At 36.3% G+C, this 19928-nt stretch overlaps 2 protein-coding genes and 1 long non-coding RNA gene across 4 annotated transcripts; 2 read left to right on the forward strand and 1 right to left on the reverse strand.

Moving 5' to 3' along the window:
* Nucleotides 1-251: 251 nt before the first annotated feature.
* LOC135118950 (polyhomeotic-like protein 3) lies at nt 252-12555 on the forward strand. Of its 2 annotated transcripts, none has more exons than XM_064042163.1 (6): nt 252-491; nt 8139-8173; nt 8562-8641; nt 8886-10711; nt 11170-11415; nt 11993-12555. In XM_064042163.1, the coding sequence occupies exons 2-6, from the start codon at nt 8139-8141 to the stop codon at nt 12164-12166; spliced, it is 2361 nt and encodes a 786-aa protein (XP_063898233.1). In that variant the 5' UTR covers nt 252-491; the 3' UTR covers nt 12167-12555. The 2 variants fall into 2 exon arrangements, with proteins under 2 accessions (XP_063898233.1, XP_063898235.1); XM_064042165.1 differs by having other exon boundaries at nt 253-491; nt 8889-10711.
* Nucleotides 12556-13011: 456 nt separating this feature from the next.
* Nucleotides 13012-14327, forward strand: LOC135118888 (uncharacterized). The gene is made up of 3 exons (XR_010277832.1): nt 13012-13246; nt 13611-13763; nt 14160-14327. It is a non-coding gene; the product is annotated as an uncharacterized LOC135118888 (long non-coding RNA).
* Nucleotides 14328-15475: 1148 nt separating this feature from the next.
* On the reverse strand, nt 15476-19893 carry LOC110384645 (uncharacterized). The gene is made up of 5 exons (XM_064042241.1): nt 19580-19893; nt 18835-18998; nt 18199-18374; nt 17601-17692; nt 15476-16396 (listed from the first exon to the last, which is right to left on the reverse strand). Exons 1-5 carry the CDS (start codon nt 19666-19668, stop codon nt 15973-15975), a joined length of 945 nt encoding a protein of 314 aa, XP_063898311.1. The 5' UTR covers nt 19669-19893; the 3' UTR covers nt 15476-15972.
* Nucleotides 19894-19928: the final 35 nt, after the last annotated feature.

The following is a 19928-nucleotide window of genomic DNA, read 5'->3' on the forward strand; positions in this document are numbered from 1 at the left end:
GTTTACAAAAATAATTTCTTAAGTCGACTCTACGTTTAAATCTGAAAAAAATGCATCTGACATCTCACTCTAACATACTCCTAATCCACGTGCGTGTGAGAGAGACGTGCATACATTTGTTCAGCCTCATCGTCTCGTAGAGAGGATATTGGGGTCATGGAACGTGTTTGAATTTCGAAACACGTTCCGTCCAATGCGGTGCGTTGTTGTTCACTGTTTTATCATTGGTTGTGCGACCCTCGTACCAAAATGTCGTCGGTTTTGTAAAATCGATACGGGTTTGTACGAGACGTATCGTTTATCTGTCGTTCTCTGGTGTCGATACGAGTTTCGTGGTAGTCATGCTATACACTCTGCCTGTATCTTTTATGTTATTCGTGCAGCCATTTCGTTTCGAAAGATGTCCGGAGTGACTTTAATCGTGACGTTTTGATACGTTTTCTATAGTTTTTTGACGTTTAAGAAGACACCATTGCTGTGGATCTGTGAAGGTAAGTTGTTTGCACCGTATTTCATTTAGATATTGATATGAAATTGTATTTTAGTGGAGATTTTGAGGGAAAACGTCAAAAATTCCATTTTTAGTACCAGAACTGTGTTGTAACACTGAAATAACTTCGAATTTCGTGCGTGACGTCACAGCCATTTGAAATTGGAACTCGATTACGGGTTCCGTTAACTTTTTAATCGATTTGGTTTTAGTGAATTGTGTTTTTTAGTGAAAAAAATGTTTTTGTGAATGGTAAAATGGGTTTTGAGGTTTTGTTATTGTATGTTTACATATATTTTCGTGTAGATATAGTGACTAACATATAATTTGAGTATGTAAGATGGCTTCAAATGACAATTTGCGCTGACATATTGATAACATAGTTTCTTATTACTTCACAGTAAAGACTAAAATGCTGGTACTGCATATTTTGATTGGATTTTGTGTGGCATCTCTTTCTGGCTTTGTTTGTTGTTGTGTTGGCGTCTCTTTCTAGTTGATGCGACTTATTTATAGAGAACTCGCCGTGTACGGTGTTCCCCTGTGGCGCCCTACATTTATGCTAGTGCTGTAATTTTGTCGTCGCGTTTTTATCGTCGTTATTTATGACTATCGATAACTTTGTTATTTTTATATGGAGTGCGATATTATTTTATTTGTTTGTGATTCTACTGTGAATAAGTGCAATGCTTATTTTGTTGGTTAATATCATTATGGTTGACAAATTGATTGGCGACTATGCAAGTTAGTTTTTTCTTGGTGAATATTTTATCCTATTGCAGTGGTCAAAAAATTTCAATTAAGATATCCGTGAATTATAATGCTTCGTCATCAATATCGCTTTTTAAAGTTAAATAAAAAAGCTGTACTTACATATTTTGACTGGGCCTACAAGCTGAGTTCATAAGATAAATAAACCACCTTCACTCTTCCCCCTGGGTATAAAACTTGATTATTAAGGAACTATCATCAGTATTCATCTAAGTAACTGCTTCGTTGGTACAGCTGTGTTGGCAAGCGTGGCTGTGGGTGCACCTGTGTGCAAACGCTTGTGCACTATAATATGTCCTGCGCAGCTGGCTGATCTCCTTATATGAGTACAGCCGCCATAGCCGATAATCATCTAGGGCGTCATCATCCATCTAAGTTCTTTTTCTTGGGTTTGGTCCCTCATTCTGAAGACCGTGATCAGCATTGGGGTTTAATCTGAAGCAGATCATTTGCCCCCATCTGCTGTCCAGCATATCAGATACAGGCTTCTGGAATTTTGTAGTGGTTGGGTAATTAATTATTTTAATTAGAGAAACGATATTTTTTATGTGAGAGGCACCGTGATTGTTATTTCTGTATAAGTGGATCCTACTACCACGAACAATATTAGAGGGCTTTGCCAAAAAATCCTAGAAATCCAATTTCCATATAAGATAGATAGTAATTGGATGTCTACACAAAAATCGACAGTCGATAAAAACCTCGTACAAAATAATAATAATAATTACGTCTATCGACTCTCACCACATCACTATCTAAGATAAAAAAAATAAAATGTCTGCCGCCATCCGCTGCGCAGGGATTATTATTACCAACCACCCTTATATACATAATAAACCTTATTTACTAAGTACTAAAGTCCATATTCTATTGGTGGCACATGAATACCTTTGTCGTCGAAGGGATATTGGTACGACAAGCGAATTTCGACTCTAGGGAAACAGAATAAGGTTGAAAATGGTAGGAAAATGATAATAATAAAAGCAAATAGTGGCGATCCATTGAAATATCTTCGTTTGATTTACGAGGGGCTAAAGATGGTGGCGTAAGAAAGCTTATTTTGATGTTTTTATCCACGTTGGGGTCTGTTTGTGTGTGCCTTTCTCCGAAATAGCTGGACTGGGTTCGACAAGTCGTTAACTGCTCTATTGTGTGATTATCACTTTGTCTTAATATCTTTTTGTATTTTTGTTACTAATGCATATTAGAAAAGATTATTTGAGTTTTGAAGCGTTTGCGAAGAAATTTGTGACGGAGCTAAGTGGTAACCTGAAGACATATCTATTGGGTATTTTTATCCAGGTGCGAGAAATTGCATTGGGACGCGGGCAAAAACCTTGAGAAACAACTCACTTATTATATCTATGTTATTAAAACAATGACAATTGTTTTGAGATACCCAGCTATTATTCTTCATTCTGTTACTAATTCCTTATCAGTCTTGTGGTCGTAAGCACGGCTGCCGGACGTGACGTTCTGGGTTCGATTCCCGGGACGGACTGTGTTATCAGATGTTGTTTGATAGATCAAACAAATTGACTATTCTAGGAAGTTAAGTATGGGCTAGTTATTTTAACAAAGGATATGGAAATAAGTTCTTTTTGAGGCATGCAGATAGGTATGTAAAGTAGGCTTAAAAAATATTCTATTGAAAACATACAAATATCTGAAAATAAATCTCATCGTGATAGTTAATTTTTCTTTATAGTATATGAACACTAATTCATGTTTAAATAAATAATCATAACTACTAAAGTAGTATGGGGTTAAAAACAATATCGACAAAAAATATATTAACATACCTACATCACTACACTTAAAATAACACGTGACATTTTTTTCAAAAATCTTTTAAGATAAAGTAATTCCGATTAAAAAGAGATCATGATATGTTAATAAAAAAAATAAGCACCCTTACTTAAATTTTTGCCCTCGGGCTAGCTTCGGTCTCAAATCACGATCCAGTTATTTTTTACATCGATAAAAAAATGATCATCCCTTAGCACCTGCCCTTTATATTTTGAACACAAAATAATGTATCAGGGGAATTTCATTTCGAAGGGGCTCATGGCTATATGAGTCAAATATTGATGAAGTAATGTAATGCTTACTGCGGCCTATGTTTGGATGGGTGGCCCTGGGCTAAATGCAACACACGGCCCCTAAAAGTAAGGCTACGTAACTTTTTTTATGTTTGTATTTTACGAGAATACAGATGAATCGATTGTTATAAAATTTTGCGTAGATATAGGTGGGACATAAAACAGTTAGTTAGGCCTGTTTTTCTACAATCCGTGTGCTCGAGGCAATCATGAAGACGCGGATGAAACTGCGGAAAGTAGATTAAGTATTTCGAAAAAAAAAATGTTTATCCTCCACTAACTTTATCAGACGTAAAATTTTAAGAGTATTTACCCAAGTAATAAATATTCTTTACCCAGTTTCCAAAAGCTAAAAACCTTAAAAAAATTACTTATGATAATGTCAAAAACTAGCTTCCCTATGAAAGGCGAGCGTATTCCCGGGGGACCAAAATCACCATGGTTTGAAACGCATAATGCAATATTAGTAATTACAGATAATAGTAGGGTTCGTTCTATTCTAAAACTGTCCGGAAACCGTATGGTTACATTTTGCACGCGATATTTTAAAATAAATGATATTTCGATGTTATTGTTAAAGTTGGAGAAATTAATTCTTATAAATAATGGTGATAAAAATATAAGAAAAAAAAAATATAAAAAAACGGTGTTAAAAATGCATGTGCCAATTTCCCCACTCTCCCCTATTGTAGTTTTGTTCAAAGTCTGTTTCATCATTAGGTAATTATAATATGTAATTATTATTTAATTAAGTACTTACTGTTTTTTTTAATAGGTACTGATTTTTTAAATATGACAAGATATATATTTTTTTAAAACTTTGTAGAACATAAAACAATTAACATCTAACAAATAACTATTTTGCAAGTTTTCACAAAGGGGATTCCTTTACGACACCTTTTACCTGTCATTTCATATGAATCCTTGTCATTTGTTTGCTTGCTATTTTTTCTTGAAAAGAATAACATTGAAATAAGCTGAACCCAGCGTTAATCCTGACTTATGAGTAAGTAACTAGTCTGTCCTTCTGTCGCGTTTTTACGCCTAATCTATCTACTAGACCGATTTACTTAAATTGAATTTAGTACACAGATAATGTAGAGCTTGAGAAAGAACACATCCTCCGAGCCTTTTTCCCCAATTATATTGGAAAAAAATTATATTGACTTGAGAAAGAACATAGGCTACTTTTTCTCCTAGTACGGGAAATACTTAGTTCCCTCAAGACGCGAGTGGAACCGTGGAAAAAGGTTACCTATTTTAATTAAGTGCACAAAAGTAAGTAGCAAATTATTGTAAATTGAATGATCGTTGGAAAAAAAACCTGTCACGTGCTTGTTGCACTCGTAAACGAAGGGTTCCGTACGGACAGCGAAGTCTTATACAATAGGGTTCCGTTTTTCCCTTTTGGTACGGAACCCTAAAAGCATACTTTCCGTCGTAGAAAAAGGTTGGCATTTTAATTCACCGCGAAGCTACTTTCTTAAGATTTCTGTCAAAAGTTTACAAACGACAACGATTTAGAACAACTTTCATAGACAATTTTGATTGTTTTGTGCATCTTTATAAACCAAAGACAGTGCGAAGTACATAGACAAGGATTTCTAGATGATCGTTGGTTTGCAAAATACACAACAATTTTTTTAAGATATCTATGACAAAATAATTGTAGTTATCGGCACGAATCTTGAGCTCTGACCTTCACCTGCGCAGAAGTAATTTATTGGGTCCCTTTTGTGGTATGAAGTGGGGGCGGGCGGTGATTGACCCGCAGTGCATCGCGTCATAGCCGTCACTCGGGATTGGTTCTTTGCTAATAAATCACTTCTGCGCAGATGTAGGTCAGAGCTCAAGATTCGTGCCGATAACTATGTAAAAAAATCATTAGAATTTATAATAAGTAAGTTACGATTCGAGCCCGGTAACATCGCGCTGAGCAGTGGGCGCGAAGGGACGTAAGCGCGAGGTACGGTAGACTGCACATCAGTGGTAACTGTCATGCACCTTAACCCCTCTGCTCGACAAGATTTTGACATATGACTTTACCGTTGATTCGGCGGGAATTTTGAATCGCGACATGGAAGTCAAAAATTTTTACTAACTTTCAACACATGAATTCTAAGTCCGTAATGCCTGATCAGAAGTATTTTAACTATAACTTTAGAGCTCACTTATTTGACAACAACGTGCAAAGGTCAAATGGGGTCAGTTAATTCAGAAAAAGATAATAATTACGGTGTTTTTAAGTCTATCGAAAAGTTAGGCATTTCAAATTTGGTGAAAACTTACCAATAAATAATCGCATCACTTTCTCAAACACAACACAAACGTCATATTTATAACATTTTCAATCTGTTGCAATACATTTCGTGCACTTATTTATGTTCAATAACTAAAAAATCAGCACATAAAATACACAATAAAAATGAACAATTTACAAGATCAAAAAGAAGTAGAGTTTGGAATGGAGTATTTTTTTTTTTTCAATCAGCGGTGTGCATTCGATACCTAAATCGGATATTTATTATAAATAATCGAATACCAATTTTATATATTCCTATTTTTTAATAGCAACTTATTTCAATGTTATTTATTAATTTTAAATTATAGGTTCAATTTGTTTTTGTTGTTAAGAAAAAAGATATTTAAGTTTTATGAAAGTTTTTAGCATTAAATTTTTATATGTATTATTTATTTTGGTGTTGCGTCATTCGTAATAATTTTTAACTTTAATTGAATTTTTATTACCTATTACGGAATTTTAATTTATTCTTATATTATTTCTCAACAATTCTAAGATTTTTGTTTCGGCGGAGGGTAAGCCTGGTGTTCTGAAATATAATGCAATTTGTAACTACCAAAGTAATGTACTTATTTGATGATGAGAAACAATAATAATAATTGATTGATTTTAAAGTCACCAAATATTTTTAACCGAATCCCAAAAAGGAAGTGGTTCTCAATTTGGATGTTTGTTTTTGGTCGAAAGGGTATATTCCCCATATTTGTTATTAGGTCCAGGATCTGATGATGGAAACCTTGAGAAATCGAGGGCAACTCTCGAAAATTGTAAGCATAGATAAGGTTATAACTTGACACTCAGATGTATGTCTGATAACTGAAGAGCTGAGTAATCGCGTAACAAACATACAAAAAAAAACGGTCCTCCGCTTTTTGGGAAGTCGGTTAAAAATAAGTCGGCGGCGGCCATCTCCATCTTTCCATCTTGGACCAGCTTTCGATGAACAGCGAACTATTTGCCCTTTCAAACAATAAAATCGTCATAAAATTTTGCGATAACTACACCTAACTACGGCTCTCGTCTAATAGCTTTGCCGCTCAGTTAAAAAGTTGGAAGTAACGAATCGCCATTAAGTTTGGCAGGTCTACAGGAATCCTGCACATAAAACACCCGAAGAAATAAATAAGTCTTCATTTGCCGTCTTCAGAAACCCTAAAAACCGAAGATTTTTTTTATTCCGGCTACAACGTATTTTCTACCACTGATTTTCTAGCATTTTTTTTCAAAATAAATTAAGTCATTTTACTTTTCCTAATTTATTTTCAGATTATGGTAAGTATACAAAAGTGCAATTTAGTAATATTATAATATCAAATAATATAAAATTATTAAATCGATTCTTTATTTTAACGAATCGGATCATTCGATGCAAAACTTCTATCACCGTCGCCATCTTGTCTATGCGTCTTCAAATTTAAAAAAACAACTAATGTAAACAAACATGGCGAGTTCGATCAGAATTCCCGGTAATTACGATTGGATTTTAAAAAGGTATATTTCTAACGGGATGCTAAATATGAAAGGTTTGAATGCGTAAAAATAATTTAAATTTATTTAGTTATTTTATTTAGTACTCACAAATGTGGTTTGATTGGAAAGAAAATAAATATGAGCGTAAATAATTAGGAAAGTGTATGACTGATTCGCAGACCCCAATTGGGGTCTAAACCGAGCTTACGGTGACATTGATGTTCAGACCCCGATTGGGGTCCGCTACGGATTTGACGGTTAACTCAATAGTAATAAGTATGATTTTCCTATAAAACTGTTACCACTGACCTGAAGTTGACTGTACACCTTCTTATGCTCGGAAATTAGTTGCAAGGCGACATCAAGTTTGGCGTGTACTTTGTGAAGAAAATAGTTGATGACATTTTGAACACTGCTTAGTGCTTTTTCTATTTTTTCTTATTTATTAAAAAATACTCACTTTAGATAAAGATACAAAAATACATACGCATATTTTTATTAATAAATAAACATGTATGTATTTTTACTATTATGTCGAACGTAATTATGCCTATATTAGGCTATCATTTCATTTATACCTAACTAACATTTTGATTTATTTATCCTGAAACCCATGTAATAAGTACAGGGAAAACCATTATTTATTCAAATTAGATATTCCCAGTTGTGCCCGCGATTCCAAGAAAAATACTGCACGTGATAACTGAAATGCGTATTCAGATTTTAGTTTATTTTATACCCATTCCATACTTCTTTTCCTTCTTCCTGACATGATCCCAAGTTTATATGGCGCGACGCAATATGTCTTCAGCTTCCATTCCTCACTCGTCATCAATGATATTATTAATAAAAAGAGGCTCGTTATATTAAAATTCACTCCTGTCTTATTCATGTCATCTCTCAGATAATCTAACAGTCTTTTGTTCGGTCTTCTTCTCCTTCTCCATTCTCTATTTCTATCTCTAATTCACTTTTACTATTTCATGTTGTTATTTGTTCACAGATGCAGCAACCATTGAATCAGCCGGAGTCGATAGGGTGAGTGAATTTTTTATTGTGTATAATTTTTATTCAATACTAGATGCGTTAGAAGTCTTAGATATTTGTATTGTAAGAGCATCTTGATTTCTCTCACACTCTGGACTGGTCTGACAACCGGTCTTACCAATGGGTTGCCTACGTAACTATGGTAGAGTAGCTCAGATAGGCTGTCGCTCCATGTGGCACACTGGTACCAGGCTGCAGCAAGCTAGACTAGAAGCCAGCCCCAACATTTTTGTAAATAGACAGTCTTCCAATACTCCGAATTGTCCAAGAAATTATTATCATTCTTCTTTGCTACCCTAACCAATTCGCAGAACTTACCTCTTCTTCCTATATCCTCAAGAATTCTCCACAGAAGGTATCATGATATTTCTGTCTGCAGGGGTCAGCAAGGAGTTCAGCAGCAGATGGTACTCTGTCCTGTCAGGTTCGTCTACGAGACCCAAGTGCTGGTGCAGCCTGGTGAGTGGCTAAGCAATGTGGCTCTGATTCTTAGATTGCTAGATTATTTTGAGCTTTGATGTGAAAGGGATAAGGTTCGGTTTAGACTGCACTTTGTTTCTAGTATGTAGTCATGCCACCAGTTGTGGCTCATGAGGTTTCATGGCAGAATTTAGGCTATTGATGTCGCACTGTTTTGTCATTAGATGCATGTAATGAATTGAACGTAAATGTACAGTAAGTGATAGTCCTAAATCTGTTCCAGGAGACCAGATCCAGCCAAACCAGACATTCTTCATAAACCCTCAAAATCCACCACCATGGATGCAGAACAGGCCAGCTCCCAACCCTGTGGTGTACGTCCAACAGCTACCCAACAACATGGTCCAGCCAGTCCAACAGCAGATAGACCCAAACCAAATGTTCTTACAACAGAACTTCGCCAACTTCCAACTCCAACAACACATGTTGGCGCAGAACCACCAAGAGATGAGGCCAGCCATGCAATTGGCCAACATTGTGCCAAACATGGTGCAAAACGTGCAACAGAATATACAAACCAATGATAGGAACATAAATCAGAATCCTAATACAGGACAGATGCAGACAAATGCACAGAACATCATGCAGAACCAAATGAATGTAGCGAGACAAGTCCAAAATACTAACAACCAGGCCGTTGAAGTACAGAGACAGATGTTCATGAATGTCAGGCCACAAATGGGACAACAGATGAACATAGCTAGGCCAGTGATGTCCTTAAATCAGATACAGAACATGCAAGCAATGGCCAACATGCAGAACATACAAATACAGCAAGCGAATGCTGGTCAGCAATTCGTGCAGAACATTGGACCACGACTGCCTCAGAACGTGAACGCTGTACGACCTCAAATGATGGGAAATAATGTGATAAACGTACAAAATGTTATGAAACAATCTCCTCAGCAAAACATTCAGAATGTGAACGTGCAAAAGCCTCCCCAAGAACCTAATAAAGTGATGAACAGTAACGTCGCATCTCCCGTGCCAAATGTTAGGAACTTCGCCCAAAATTACAACTGCAGACCAATACAGCCCAGACGACGAGTAGAAAATAACGCTAATGTACCAAAAATGTTACCACAAAACGTTCCTATTCAACCACAACATATACCAGTCCAAACTCCGCCAACACAATATAACCAGGAAAAAGTAAATAGCCATCAAATTGTTTCAAATATAGCAGCGAACACAACCTATTTAAATAACCCTAGTATAAGTCGGAAAAGGAAGAGTGAATCGCCTGATGAAATCCAAAACAAAATGGCTGTGCCACCGGCGTCGAAGCCAATTTACAAGAATCTTCAACAGGGTATAATAATCACTAAGATATGCAATGAAATGGGTACGAACACAAGTCCGGTACATAAACCTAGTGTAAATGTAGCTAGTCCATCTATGACAATGATTAATACTACACCTATGGCTATTGTAGAAAGTAAAGATCAGAAGGATGTAAATGTGACAACTAATGTAACGGAATCTAGAACTGTGATAACTCCTGTGATGGCACCGAGTGAAAGTGATAAACTAATTAGAAACACTGTGTTCACGCAAGCTCGAGGCAGAGTATTACAGGATAAAATTAGTGATTCAATACCACCCCAAGTTTTAGATGTTAAACCACCTGAAAGTGTTCAAATACCGACTGAAAATATAGTAAAACAGCCAGAAAAGGTAGTCAGTGCTGAGGTAAAGACTGTTAAAGATACTGTAATGACTGAAACGCCGACTGAAAAAGCTACAATTGCTCCTGTACAGACTGAAAAAGCACCATTAGCCGTGGCACAACCAGCTCCGCCTAAAATAGAAGTAGAAAAAGAAATAAAAACACAGGAAAAGCAACCAGAAGTCAAAGATAATAAGGTTCAAGTTAAAACTGAAATCAAAATAGAAGTGACTCAAGAAGAGAAAATGGAAGTTGTAGAACAAAAAGCTGAGGTTAAGGATGAAAAGGTGGAAGCAACTGAGAAAGTTATAACGAAACAAGATATATTGACTCATGTGGTCGACGGATATGTTATTCAGGAATCTAATTTTGCATTCCCTGTAAGTATGACAACTTCATTGAATTATAATAAGAAATACATACCTAACTAAGCTTGGAATTAACTTCAAGACCTACCTTTATGTGGTCTTAGAATCGGAATAGAATCTCCAAAGTTCTCTTTTTTTTTCGACCTCAAAAATCATCAAATGTTCCCCTCCCGCTGTGGGTTAGCAGCGGTGAGGGAGAGTCAGACTCTTACTGACTAAACACCGTCGTGTTCCGTCGTAGGCCTTTTATGTCCAAAGTTATATGTGTCTCGTTAAACCTCTGTAACCGTGTCCTAAAATATTCACTTCTGATTTAATTGAAATCAGAAGCATTTTAAGTTTCTTTATTTATTGGTTCTACTAACCCCTTATTTCTTCTCTTATGACATCATCATTGTCGTCTTTCTGTTATTTTTGTGTTCTCGTAAATATATTTTCTTTCTTGCTAAACCATTTACAATTGATTTCAGATCCGAAAACCCCTAATAGAAAAAACTTTACAAGCAAATTCAAAACCGGAAACGGAAGCCCCAGACGCACTAAAAGAATGCATGAAAGAAGAAATGAAGAACACAGGGGTAGATGTACAATTACTACCTTTCCACTACTTACTTCTCCACTGTGAGAAGAAGAAGGAGGAAGAGGAAGAAAAAGAAGATAGTAAGAAGAAGAATCCGTTCAGTGATTTGGTTCATAGTACTGTTAAATCTTGGACAGTAAGTTATATAATTTAAATTCTTTAAACTGTATTCCATATTTATACTACAAATAGGATTTCTTCTGATTCTATATTTTTGAAAACTTTGGTGATTTTAGTTTGAGTTTACCTAGAAATTCCAAAATCGACGTCTAGGGATCTTTACTTACCTCTACAATCTCTTAAATCCCACTCGGCTCTCGATTCTTTCAGAAATTTCACCCGCATCCCGTGGGAACTACTGGGCGTACCCGTATAAATAGGCTATCTAACACTGACATATTTCTTCAAATCGGTTCAATAGGTCCTGGGAATAGTGTGTTAAAGCAATCAGACTCTTCAGATTTTTTACATTAGTAAATATTCTGACCAAAAACTAAATTATAACAAAGCACCTTTTTTTAACGACGTCAAAAACCATCAAATGATCCCTCCTGGTGTGGGTTAGCACCGGTGAGGGAGTGCCAGACTCTTACTGACTAAAAACTGTCGTGTTCCGTCGTAGGCTTTTCATGTACCAGGGCCGCGGTAACTCGCGCGAACAATCCCGCAGCCGATAACAAAGCACCTAAAAAAATCCGCTTCTTATTTTCCAGGTTGAAGATCTATCAAACCACCTCCTAAAATACAACTGGGAAGAAACAGTATCAGTTTTCCAAGATCATGAGATTGATGGAGAGTCCCTATTCCTGGTCTCGAAGACACAACTAGTTAGCATAGGAGTTTCAGAAGAAAATGCCGACACTATATGTGCATTCGTTCGGAGCTGATCATCAAAAGATTGTGAGGAACAGGACTTAGTAGACTATGATAATTTGATCAAATCAAATGTCATTACGTCATCCAGGTTTGCAAGTTCCTCCAATCAAGGTTTTAACACTAAGAAGTCGTATTATAATCGGTATTCTAGACAGTTTAAAAACAAGGCTTATAATCATTGCAATATTTTACCTCCAAATAGGTCTTATTTTAACCGACATCGCCAAAAGCGATATCATGATAGGAAACTGATTGAAAACTCAGCAGTATACCAACTATGTAATTTAAAAGATAACGACGAATATCAAAGGAAATATAACACAGCTTTTAGAAACAAAAGACGATCGTCTCAAAATTGTGATTGCAAACCAATACACAAAAGAATAATGAGACATCAGTTTTATTTCAATAGTAAACATACAAAAATACTAAACCGAAGTATAGCAAATGATAGCACTAAAAACAAGTATAAAAGAACATTAATAAATAAAGAGATAGAAATTCCTGAAACAGATTCTGAAAATGATGAAGAAATAACCAAAATATTTGAAGGTAAATTAGAAAAAAATGAAGAAGATTTTGAGTCATCTGAAAAGTCTGACAATGATGAAAAGACTGAAGTAGAAGCAAAAGGTATTGATGAATTGGACGTTGTTAAAAATAGTTGTGGAATTAGTAAAGAAATTGTTGATGATGACAATAATATAAAAGCCGTAGTAAGCTCTGAGCTGGAAAAAGGTGTCATTGTTGACTTCGAACAAATCAGCATTGAGGATCAAGATATCTTAGAAGAATATACTGAAAATGGCAGAGAATTAAATAACAATTCAAAACATAAAGTAACACAAAACATCGTTACTAAAAATGATAATATTTTAGCTGAAGTAGATCACTCTATTAACGTAGATGAAAATAAACTTGAATATACTAAAAATGATGGGGACAAACCATTTGATGATTTCAAAGTACCTAAAGAAATACCCAGAAAGAATAAGACAAATAAAAAAGTATCTTTGAAGCCAGAACCTCGGTTTGTTCTTACACATGTATTAGAAGGACACATCATTCAGGAATCAAATTATCCCTTTCCGGTAAGTACTTAAAAATATAATTGACATACACGTAACCTTTTCTCTGCGGGAAATCATCAAATGTCCCCTCCGGCTGTGGGTGCAGCGTGAGGGAGTGTCAAACTCTTACTGACTAAAACCCACTATGTTCCTTCTGAAGCCCTTTATGTACCAGCGCCGCGGTAACTCGCGCGAACAATCCGGCAGTCTGGACTCACGCCGACGCGTACAGATTTTTTCCACTTCTTCTTATTTCTAACTTGTTCCCGAATTTTTGTGATCAGGGCAATATGTTTTCGGCTTCCATTTCTCTCTGTTAACACTCAAACTTTTCATCCATTTAAGGTAACTAAGTCACTCAATAAAAATAAATGAATAATTACAGATCACCCAAACTAAGAAAGAAAATCCGCTAGAAAATCCTCAGGAAGGAGCTACCACATCAATAGTAGGAATAAAAGAAGAGAAACTTCTAGAAGACAGTAGTAACAGCAATCCATTCGCGCGACTACAGAAGAGCACCGTCAAATCTTGGACGGTAAGACCTTGTTATACTTTTTGTTTTACTACGGTTTTACAGAAGCCTTTAAAGAACTACTAGAGTATAAGGTGGCCTTATAATCTTCTCCGGGGTCCTTTTTATCTCTATTGTGATTTACATCAAGATAGTTTCCCAGAGGATACCTACAGATTCTCAATATGCATCTGTAGTGTTGTTTACAACCTCAAATGAACTCCTGTGTATAGAGGAAACTCCTTTCCCCATCCAGAGAAAAAGTGGCCTAGCATAGCATGGGATCTTACGCTTATTTCCTGAAACCAGTAGTTTCTAAGATTACTTTGTCCACCCAGACAAACTCTACGATAAAAGTCCAACTCTCCCAAAAAGACCCTTTACAATACAAAATACACAAAAATCTTTTTTTCACCACAGGCTGAAGACCTATCAAGCTACCTGGTACAATTCAACTGGTGCGACACGGCAGCGATCCTCAAGGACAATGAGATTGATGGACAGACCCTGCTCCTGGTCTCCAAGACACAGCTGGTCATCATCGGAGTGGATGAGGAGCAAGCTGAAGATATCTGCGAATTTGTTCAAAGGTCGTAAACTGAAAATATTTGAAAAAGATGTGAAAAAAAAGACCCCTTCTAAATCCGACTGAAACTCGGTTTACTCTCATATGTTTCTTTTGTGAGAAATCATCAGATGCAGCGGTGAGGGAGTGTCAGACTCTTACTGACTAAATACCGTCGTGTTCCGTCGTAGGCTTTTTATGTACCAGGGCCGCGGTAACTCGCGCGAACAATATCACAGCCCCGACAGGCTTTGGCCCTAGTGGATCTCATTCAAAGAAATTAATCGTATTATGGGTAACTAGCCATACAAAAAGCATTCTTTCGCATTTATCTTCTTAGTAAATTGAAATACTAAATCTGTACCAAAAGTCAAATATACTAGACTACTTTTTGTAACCAAATGTGACCATTTTTATATCTTGTGAAGCGATTTTAACACAGACAAAATGCATGGATTACCTAAGTGTATGTAATTTAATCATTAAACAAAATAGAACAATTCTTTTGTAAATAGTATTAGGCAACTTACGCTTGCCTCATCTTCTAACTTTTTAAATATTTTACCCAATATTGAAGTCTTTTTTTTGCAATGAGCATTTGTTTTTATAACGTTGAATACTTATTTGGTGTATTTTGCTTTTAATCAATTTGAAAATATAATTTAATTTTGCATTATTCTCTTACCTGGCAACTTTGTACGCCAGCAGGTCAATCAACCCGAGTCTGTCAAATTTTACCAATCGAACATTAACCTTCAACTATTGTGATAAGGTTGAAATTCTATTGAAGACATTTGACAGATTGAGACTTTTAAAGCATGTAGCCCTGTAGATATAAGAACTAGTAAATGAATTGTTTTAAGTCCACTTATTAAATACAGCACAAAAATACCGATTTAGCGACAAATAGTGTAAGAACTTTTAACGAAAATATTATCGAAATGTAAATAATTAAAATAGTTTTAATTTTAAACGACTGCAATTTTAGACAAAGGTATTGTTTATAATGATTTTTTTGTTACTAAATTGAATAGTGTAGTCGATAAAATCGACTAAATCTCACGAATAATTGTACAGTAAGTAAGTAGTTTTAGTTAATTTAGTTATTTATACCTAATCTATCATTTTAACCTCATTGTATTTTTATATCGAATGTAAATAAAAATATCGATAATTTTTCCAAACTTTTATTTTAAAAACACTGTTACAAAATATATTATTTTTTAACCAAAGCGGTCATTTATAATATTACATGTTAACCTTGATGTTCCATTAAACAGTAAAGACGACAATCATAATATTCTATATATTCTTTTAAGAAATAATAGTAAATAAAATGAACCTCCCCAACATGTTTACCGCTAGTCATTGTTAAAAAAACAACACTATTAGAAATACAAACAAAACTACAAAAAATATAAACGAAAAATAACTCGACTATAACGGTTCGCGTCACGTAACTTTACCGCCCTGAACTTAGTCATTTGACACCTCTATCAAGGCTGCGATTTTGTTCACAATTTTTTCCACTCGTGAGAAGTCAAAAGGCAACTTCAGACCAGCAAAATCTGTACGAACAAAAGCGAGTCAAACAGCCAGAGCAGCAAAGTAATATGGCGCGAACCACAACCTACCAGTTGAAATACAATCGATTACCATAGCACAGAACTAATTTCTCCTGGTCGTCTTTCCCATAAAATTTACGACTTGTGCAAATGGCGCGAACTTGCCTCGCCTATTACGCTTTTTTAGGCCCAATTCCTGTAGCACATCGTCTGACTCGACGAGCGAAGAATCCATATGTTTGGAAGGCATGTCTTCCGAATAATCTTCGCTGTCCTTCTCTGTGTCAGATACCTCTCTATACTTCCTATATTCTATTTTACTTCTAGCTAAACTTGGGTCCCGTCGTTTCATAGACTCTGGAGAGCCGAATTTCGGATGATCAGCCTGTTGGCACATGAGGGTCTCGTAGAAGTACCTGTCGGCTCGGCCGTCGGCTTTCGTTCTTGGTTTTTGGTCTTCATCTGAGCTTTCGTTCGAGGAGTGCAGCTGAGGGGATCCGGGAACCGACTTTTTGTGCAACCTTTGGCTGGAATTAAGTTTTACGTATTAGTATCTAAAAGCATCTAACAGATTTAGATCCAGTCGTAAAAAAATGTTGACAAAAAGCTTCGAAAATGCAATATTCCTAGCATCTGATGAAAAACTTTGCAGCAAACTCAACAACTGACTATAGGAAAAAGAAGATCACTACCTTTTGTCAGATGTTAAGTTTTCTACTAGGTTTAGTTAGCACTAGCAACGTGAAGAAGGAGTAATAGAGGAACAAAATTAATAATAGCAATAGAGTCCGGCCAACGAAAGCTGACCACGAATTATTTTCTAAACTTTTAATATGGCAATATTTTAGAACTGTCAAAATATCCCATTGACGTTTCTTAATAAAGTCAGTTTGTTATTTTATTTCATCTTATTTTCATTGGTTTTGTTTAAAATAATGCAGAAAACAATCAAAAGTTCGACGAGAAAGCTTCTATTTACTATGATTGACTAATATAAAGACGTACAAAGTGATTTGAATCAGAAATTTGCAGAGAAAATACGACGACTGGATTCAGTCATTTCACTTTTAGGTTAGTTTTTTGAATTTCCATTGAACATCTTGATACTTTTGACTTATTTTAAAAAAACGCAATAGTTTTCACCGTGTATCTACTTTTCAGGTAATATTGACGAGGACAACGACTACGAGGAAATAAAACTTACAATTGCGGAAACAGTAATGAAATTAAAATATCTATTCCATCAAATAAACGTTTTGTAATAACTTTTTTTTTAATTCATCCCTGTGGACTTCAATGCATGCAGAAGTTAAAAAATGCCATACCCTGGCTATGCTATGGCATTTTTTAATAATGTTATTACAGTCGTAATGTTCTGATATGAAAGACTGATATAAATATCGCATATTAGTTTAGAATAATAATAAGTATCAACTCCGTTTAAGCAGCGTACAGCCGGGGTTGGCAGCTCTTGATTTTTTAAAATTGCCGCCTTTTTTCGTGGACAGCTTTCGTTGGCCAGACTCTAGCATTCATCATCAAGCCAAGCCTATTTCCTTTAGAAATCAGATTTTTTTTTCAACATTCATAACGAAATTAGCACTGGTATTCATATCATCTATAAATAAGCCTATTTTCTTTAGAAATCTCAGTTTTTTTTTTGTCAACATTCACGGCGACTGTGTTAGCCATAGAGCTTATTGAGAAAGAAAGAATGTGTAAGTCTCTCACCATCGTTTGATATCGCCAGCTACCATGGTGGGTCGAGGAGATTGTGGCTGATACGCGCCTGGAGCGCCACCGACGGCCTCATCACCTAGTGCCTGAGAAATATTCAGGTTAGTTATCATACAACTTAAAGACAAAATAATTAATTCAAAACATTACCCTCCTTCTTTGGCAGTCGGGTAAAAATAGGCTGCAAAACAACAGTTTTTGAACGTCAATAGTTATAAAAGACAGCGCCCAAAACTCCTAACTTTCAGGGCTTCCTATGTGTTTTTGGATATAGGAAGAAAAAATGGTGCAACAAACTTCCGATACACGTAAGCAAGTTAATTGGGGCTCAGAACCTGGCGCAAGTCACTGCCTAAAACTCATTTTTTAGGTACCAGCCCGGGAGAATGGCGCACCCTTTTCATGTTCAAAATAATGGTAACGTTAGTCTCCTGTCTTGACACAAGTTGCATGCTGTTCATCATTTATAAAAAAATGGAGTAAAGGGGAAATCGTAAGTATTGAAACATTTATGCGACTAACTACGGCCACCAATTTTACCCACGACGAAGTGATGGCAAAAGCTAGTCTAGTTACACAATACCAAACTAACCTTATTCGAGAAATGGAAGTAACAATGTGTGATCCTTTCGACGTCCGCCCAAGCGACGATAAACCGGGCCATAGTCAGCGGTATCTTGGGCAAGAAGTTGGAGTGAAACTTGCCCTGACAGTAGATGGTGATCACGTCTGTATCCTTTATCTCGAATATTATGCGGAATATCGTTCCTGGGGAAGGAGAAATCGAGGGAAAAGAATCATCTGCCTAGCCTTTTCTTGGGGGACAGACTTCAGATGTCTGCTTCCAGTCTAAGTGGATGCAGCTGAGAACCAATGTGTCACATGGAGCGACTGCCTAACTGACCTCAACCAAGTGGTAACTGCAATAGTCCTTGACAAGACAGGTTTTACCAAAGGGGTGTAAAACTGGATGTCTACCATGTCACTTTGTCTCCCGAATTGTAGTGGCAAAATTTTACTCAGACATCAAAAAATTACGATTTAATTTGGTTTATATATAATTAAACGCAATATTTGGTAGTATTAACGTTTTTCGTCACCATTCCATGGACCAGTCAAAAATCCTACTTTATGATGAGTTTTTGATGGCCGAAGATCGATAGTTAATAGTCTGCACTGTAGTCTGTCTACACTTTAAGCCTCAAAATTGACAAAATAGTTCACAAACCTGGCACAAACATATTATAGTTGGTATCATAGTTGCCGCTGCCGATCCAGATGCCGTTCTTCCGCGACAAGGATATGATGTTGTCCCGGTGAAACCTCACGTCGAAGTGTAGCACCACGTCGCGTGGTTCCTCCCCCTCCTGAGCGCATAGGTTCACCGACATTCTGAGGGTTAAGGGCATTTGTGGGCATGTATCTTTACCAGTTAGCTCTGAGGGCTCGTGGTAAGGTCCCAACGATAGATGAAGACGAACTAGTTACTACCAAATAACGTAATAATAAAGACGCCCGGGGTAAAGATCAGCCAGCTGTTTACTTAGTTGCGTAGAAACAGGTCCTATCTCTATTTCTTCACTCTCACAGCCCAATACCATGGCACACGACACGATACAGCAAACGCGTAACAACACGCTGAGTCGTTACATGGCAGTAACTGAGAAGTAACATTTTTGTAAGAAACTATGGCCTCCAGTAAGTTTTTCATGAACACTACATACAACTCTTATGTTTGCCAGATATGCTTTGACCCTGGTTCAGGAAAGGGATAGGTGTCATGCACCTCCAGACGACAGGATTATATCAATTGAGACAAGCATTAGCAGCAGACAGTAGATTAGAAAACTCATTCAGGAGACACCCTTCCCTTGACCCAGGACAACATAGTTTGTTAGTCTTCTCAAAGATCTTGGAGGTTATTAGCTCACCACTCGATACCAACATAAAACATAACAGAAACCACATCTTACTTGCGAGCATTCTCTTTAATTTTACCACCAATTTCGATTCTGTCACCAACTTTGAGGGTACCAGGTATATTGGCAGTAAATACGGGCATTTTATCCAATTATTGTTTATTATATATCTATATATGCCTGCCCCAGTGATCGCTAAGTTAGGGCCAGTTATGAAAATGGACATTTTGAACGACAAATTTATACATTACACAATTGTTTATGTGAATGTTTTGGAAGGCTCAGATAATTTTTATGGTTATAATTGACGTATGCCAACGTGACGCAAGGTCTGCCTTCTTATAAAATCTTTTTCTTTTATTTGTTTGTTAATGGCGTCCTTAGTTTGACGGGAGACGTAGCT

Source organism: Helicoverpa armigera, chromosome 27, assembly GCF_030705265.1.
Source record: "Helicoverpa armigera isolate CAAS_96S chromosome 27, ASM3070526v1, whole genome shotgun sequence".
NCBI lineage: Eukaryota > Metazoa > Arthropoda > Insecta > Lepidoptera > Noctuidae > Helicoverpa > Helicoverpa armigera.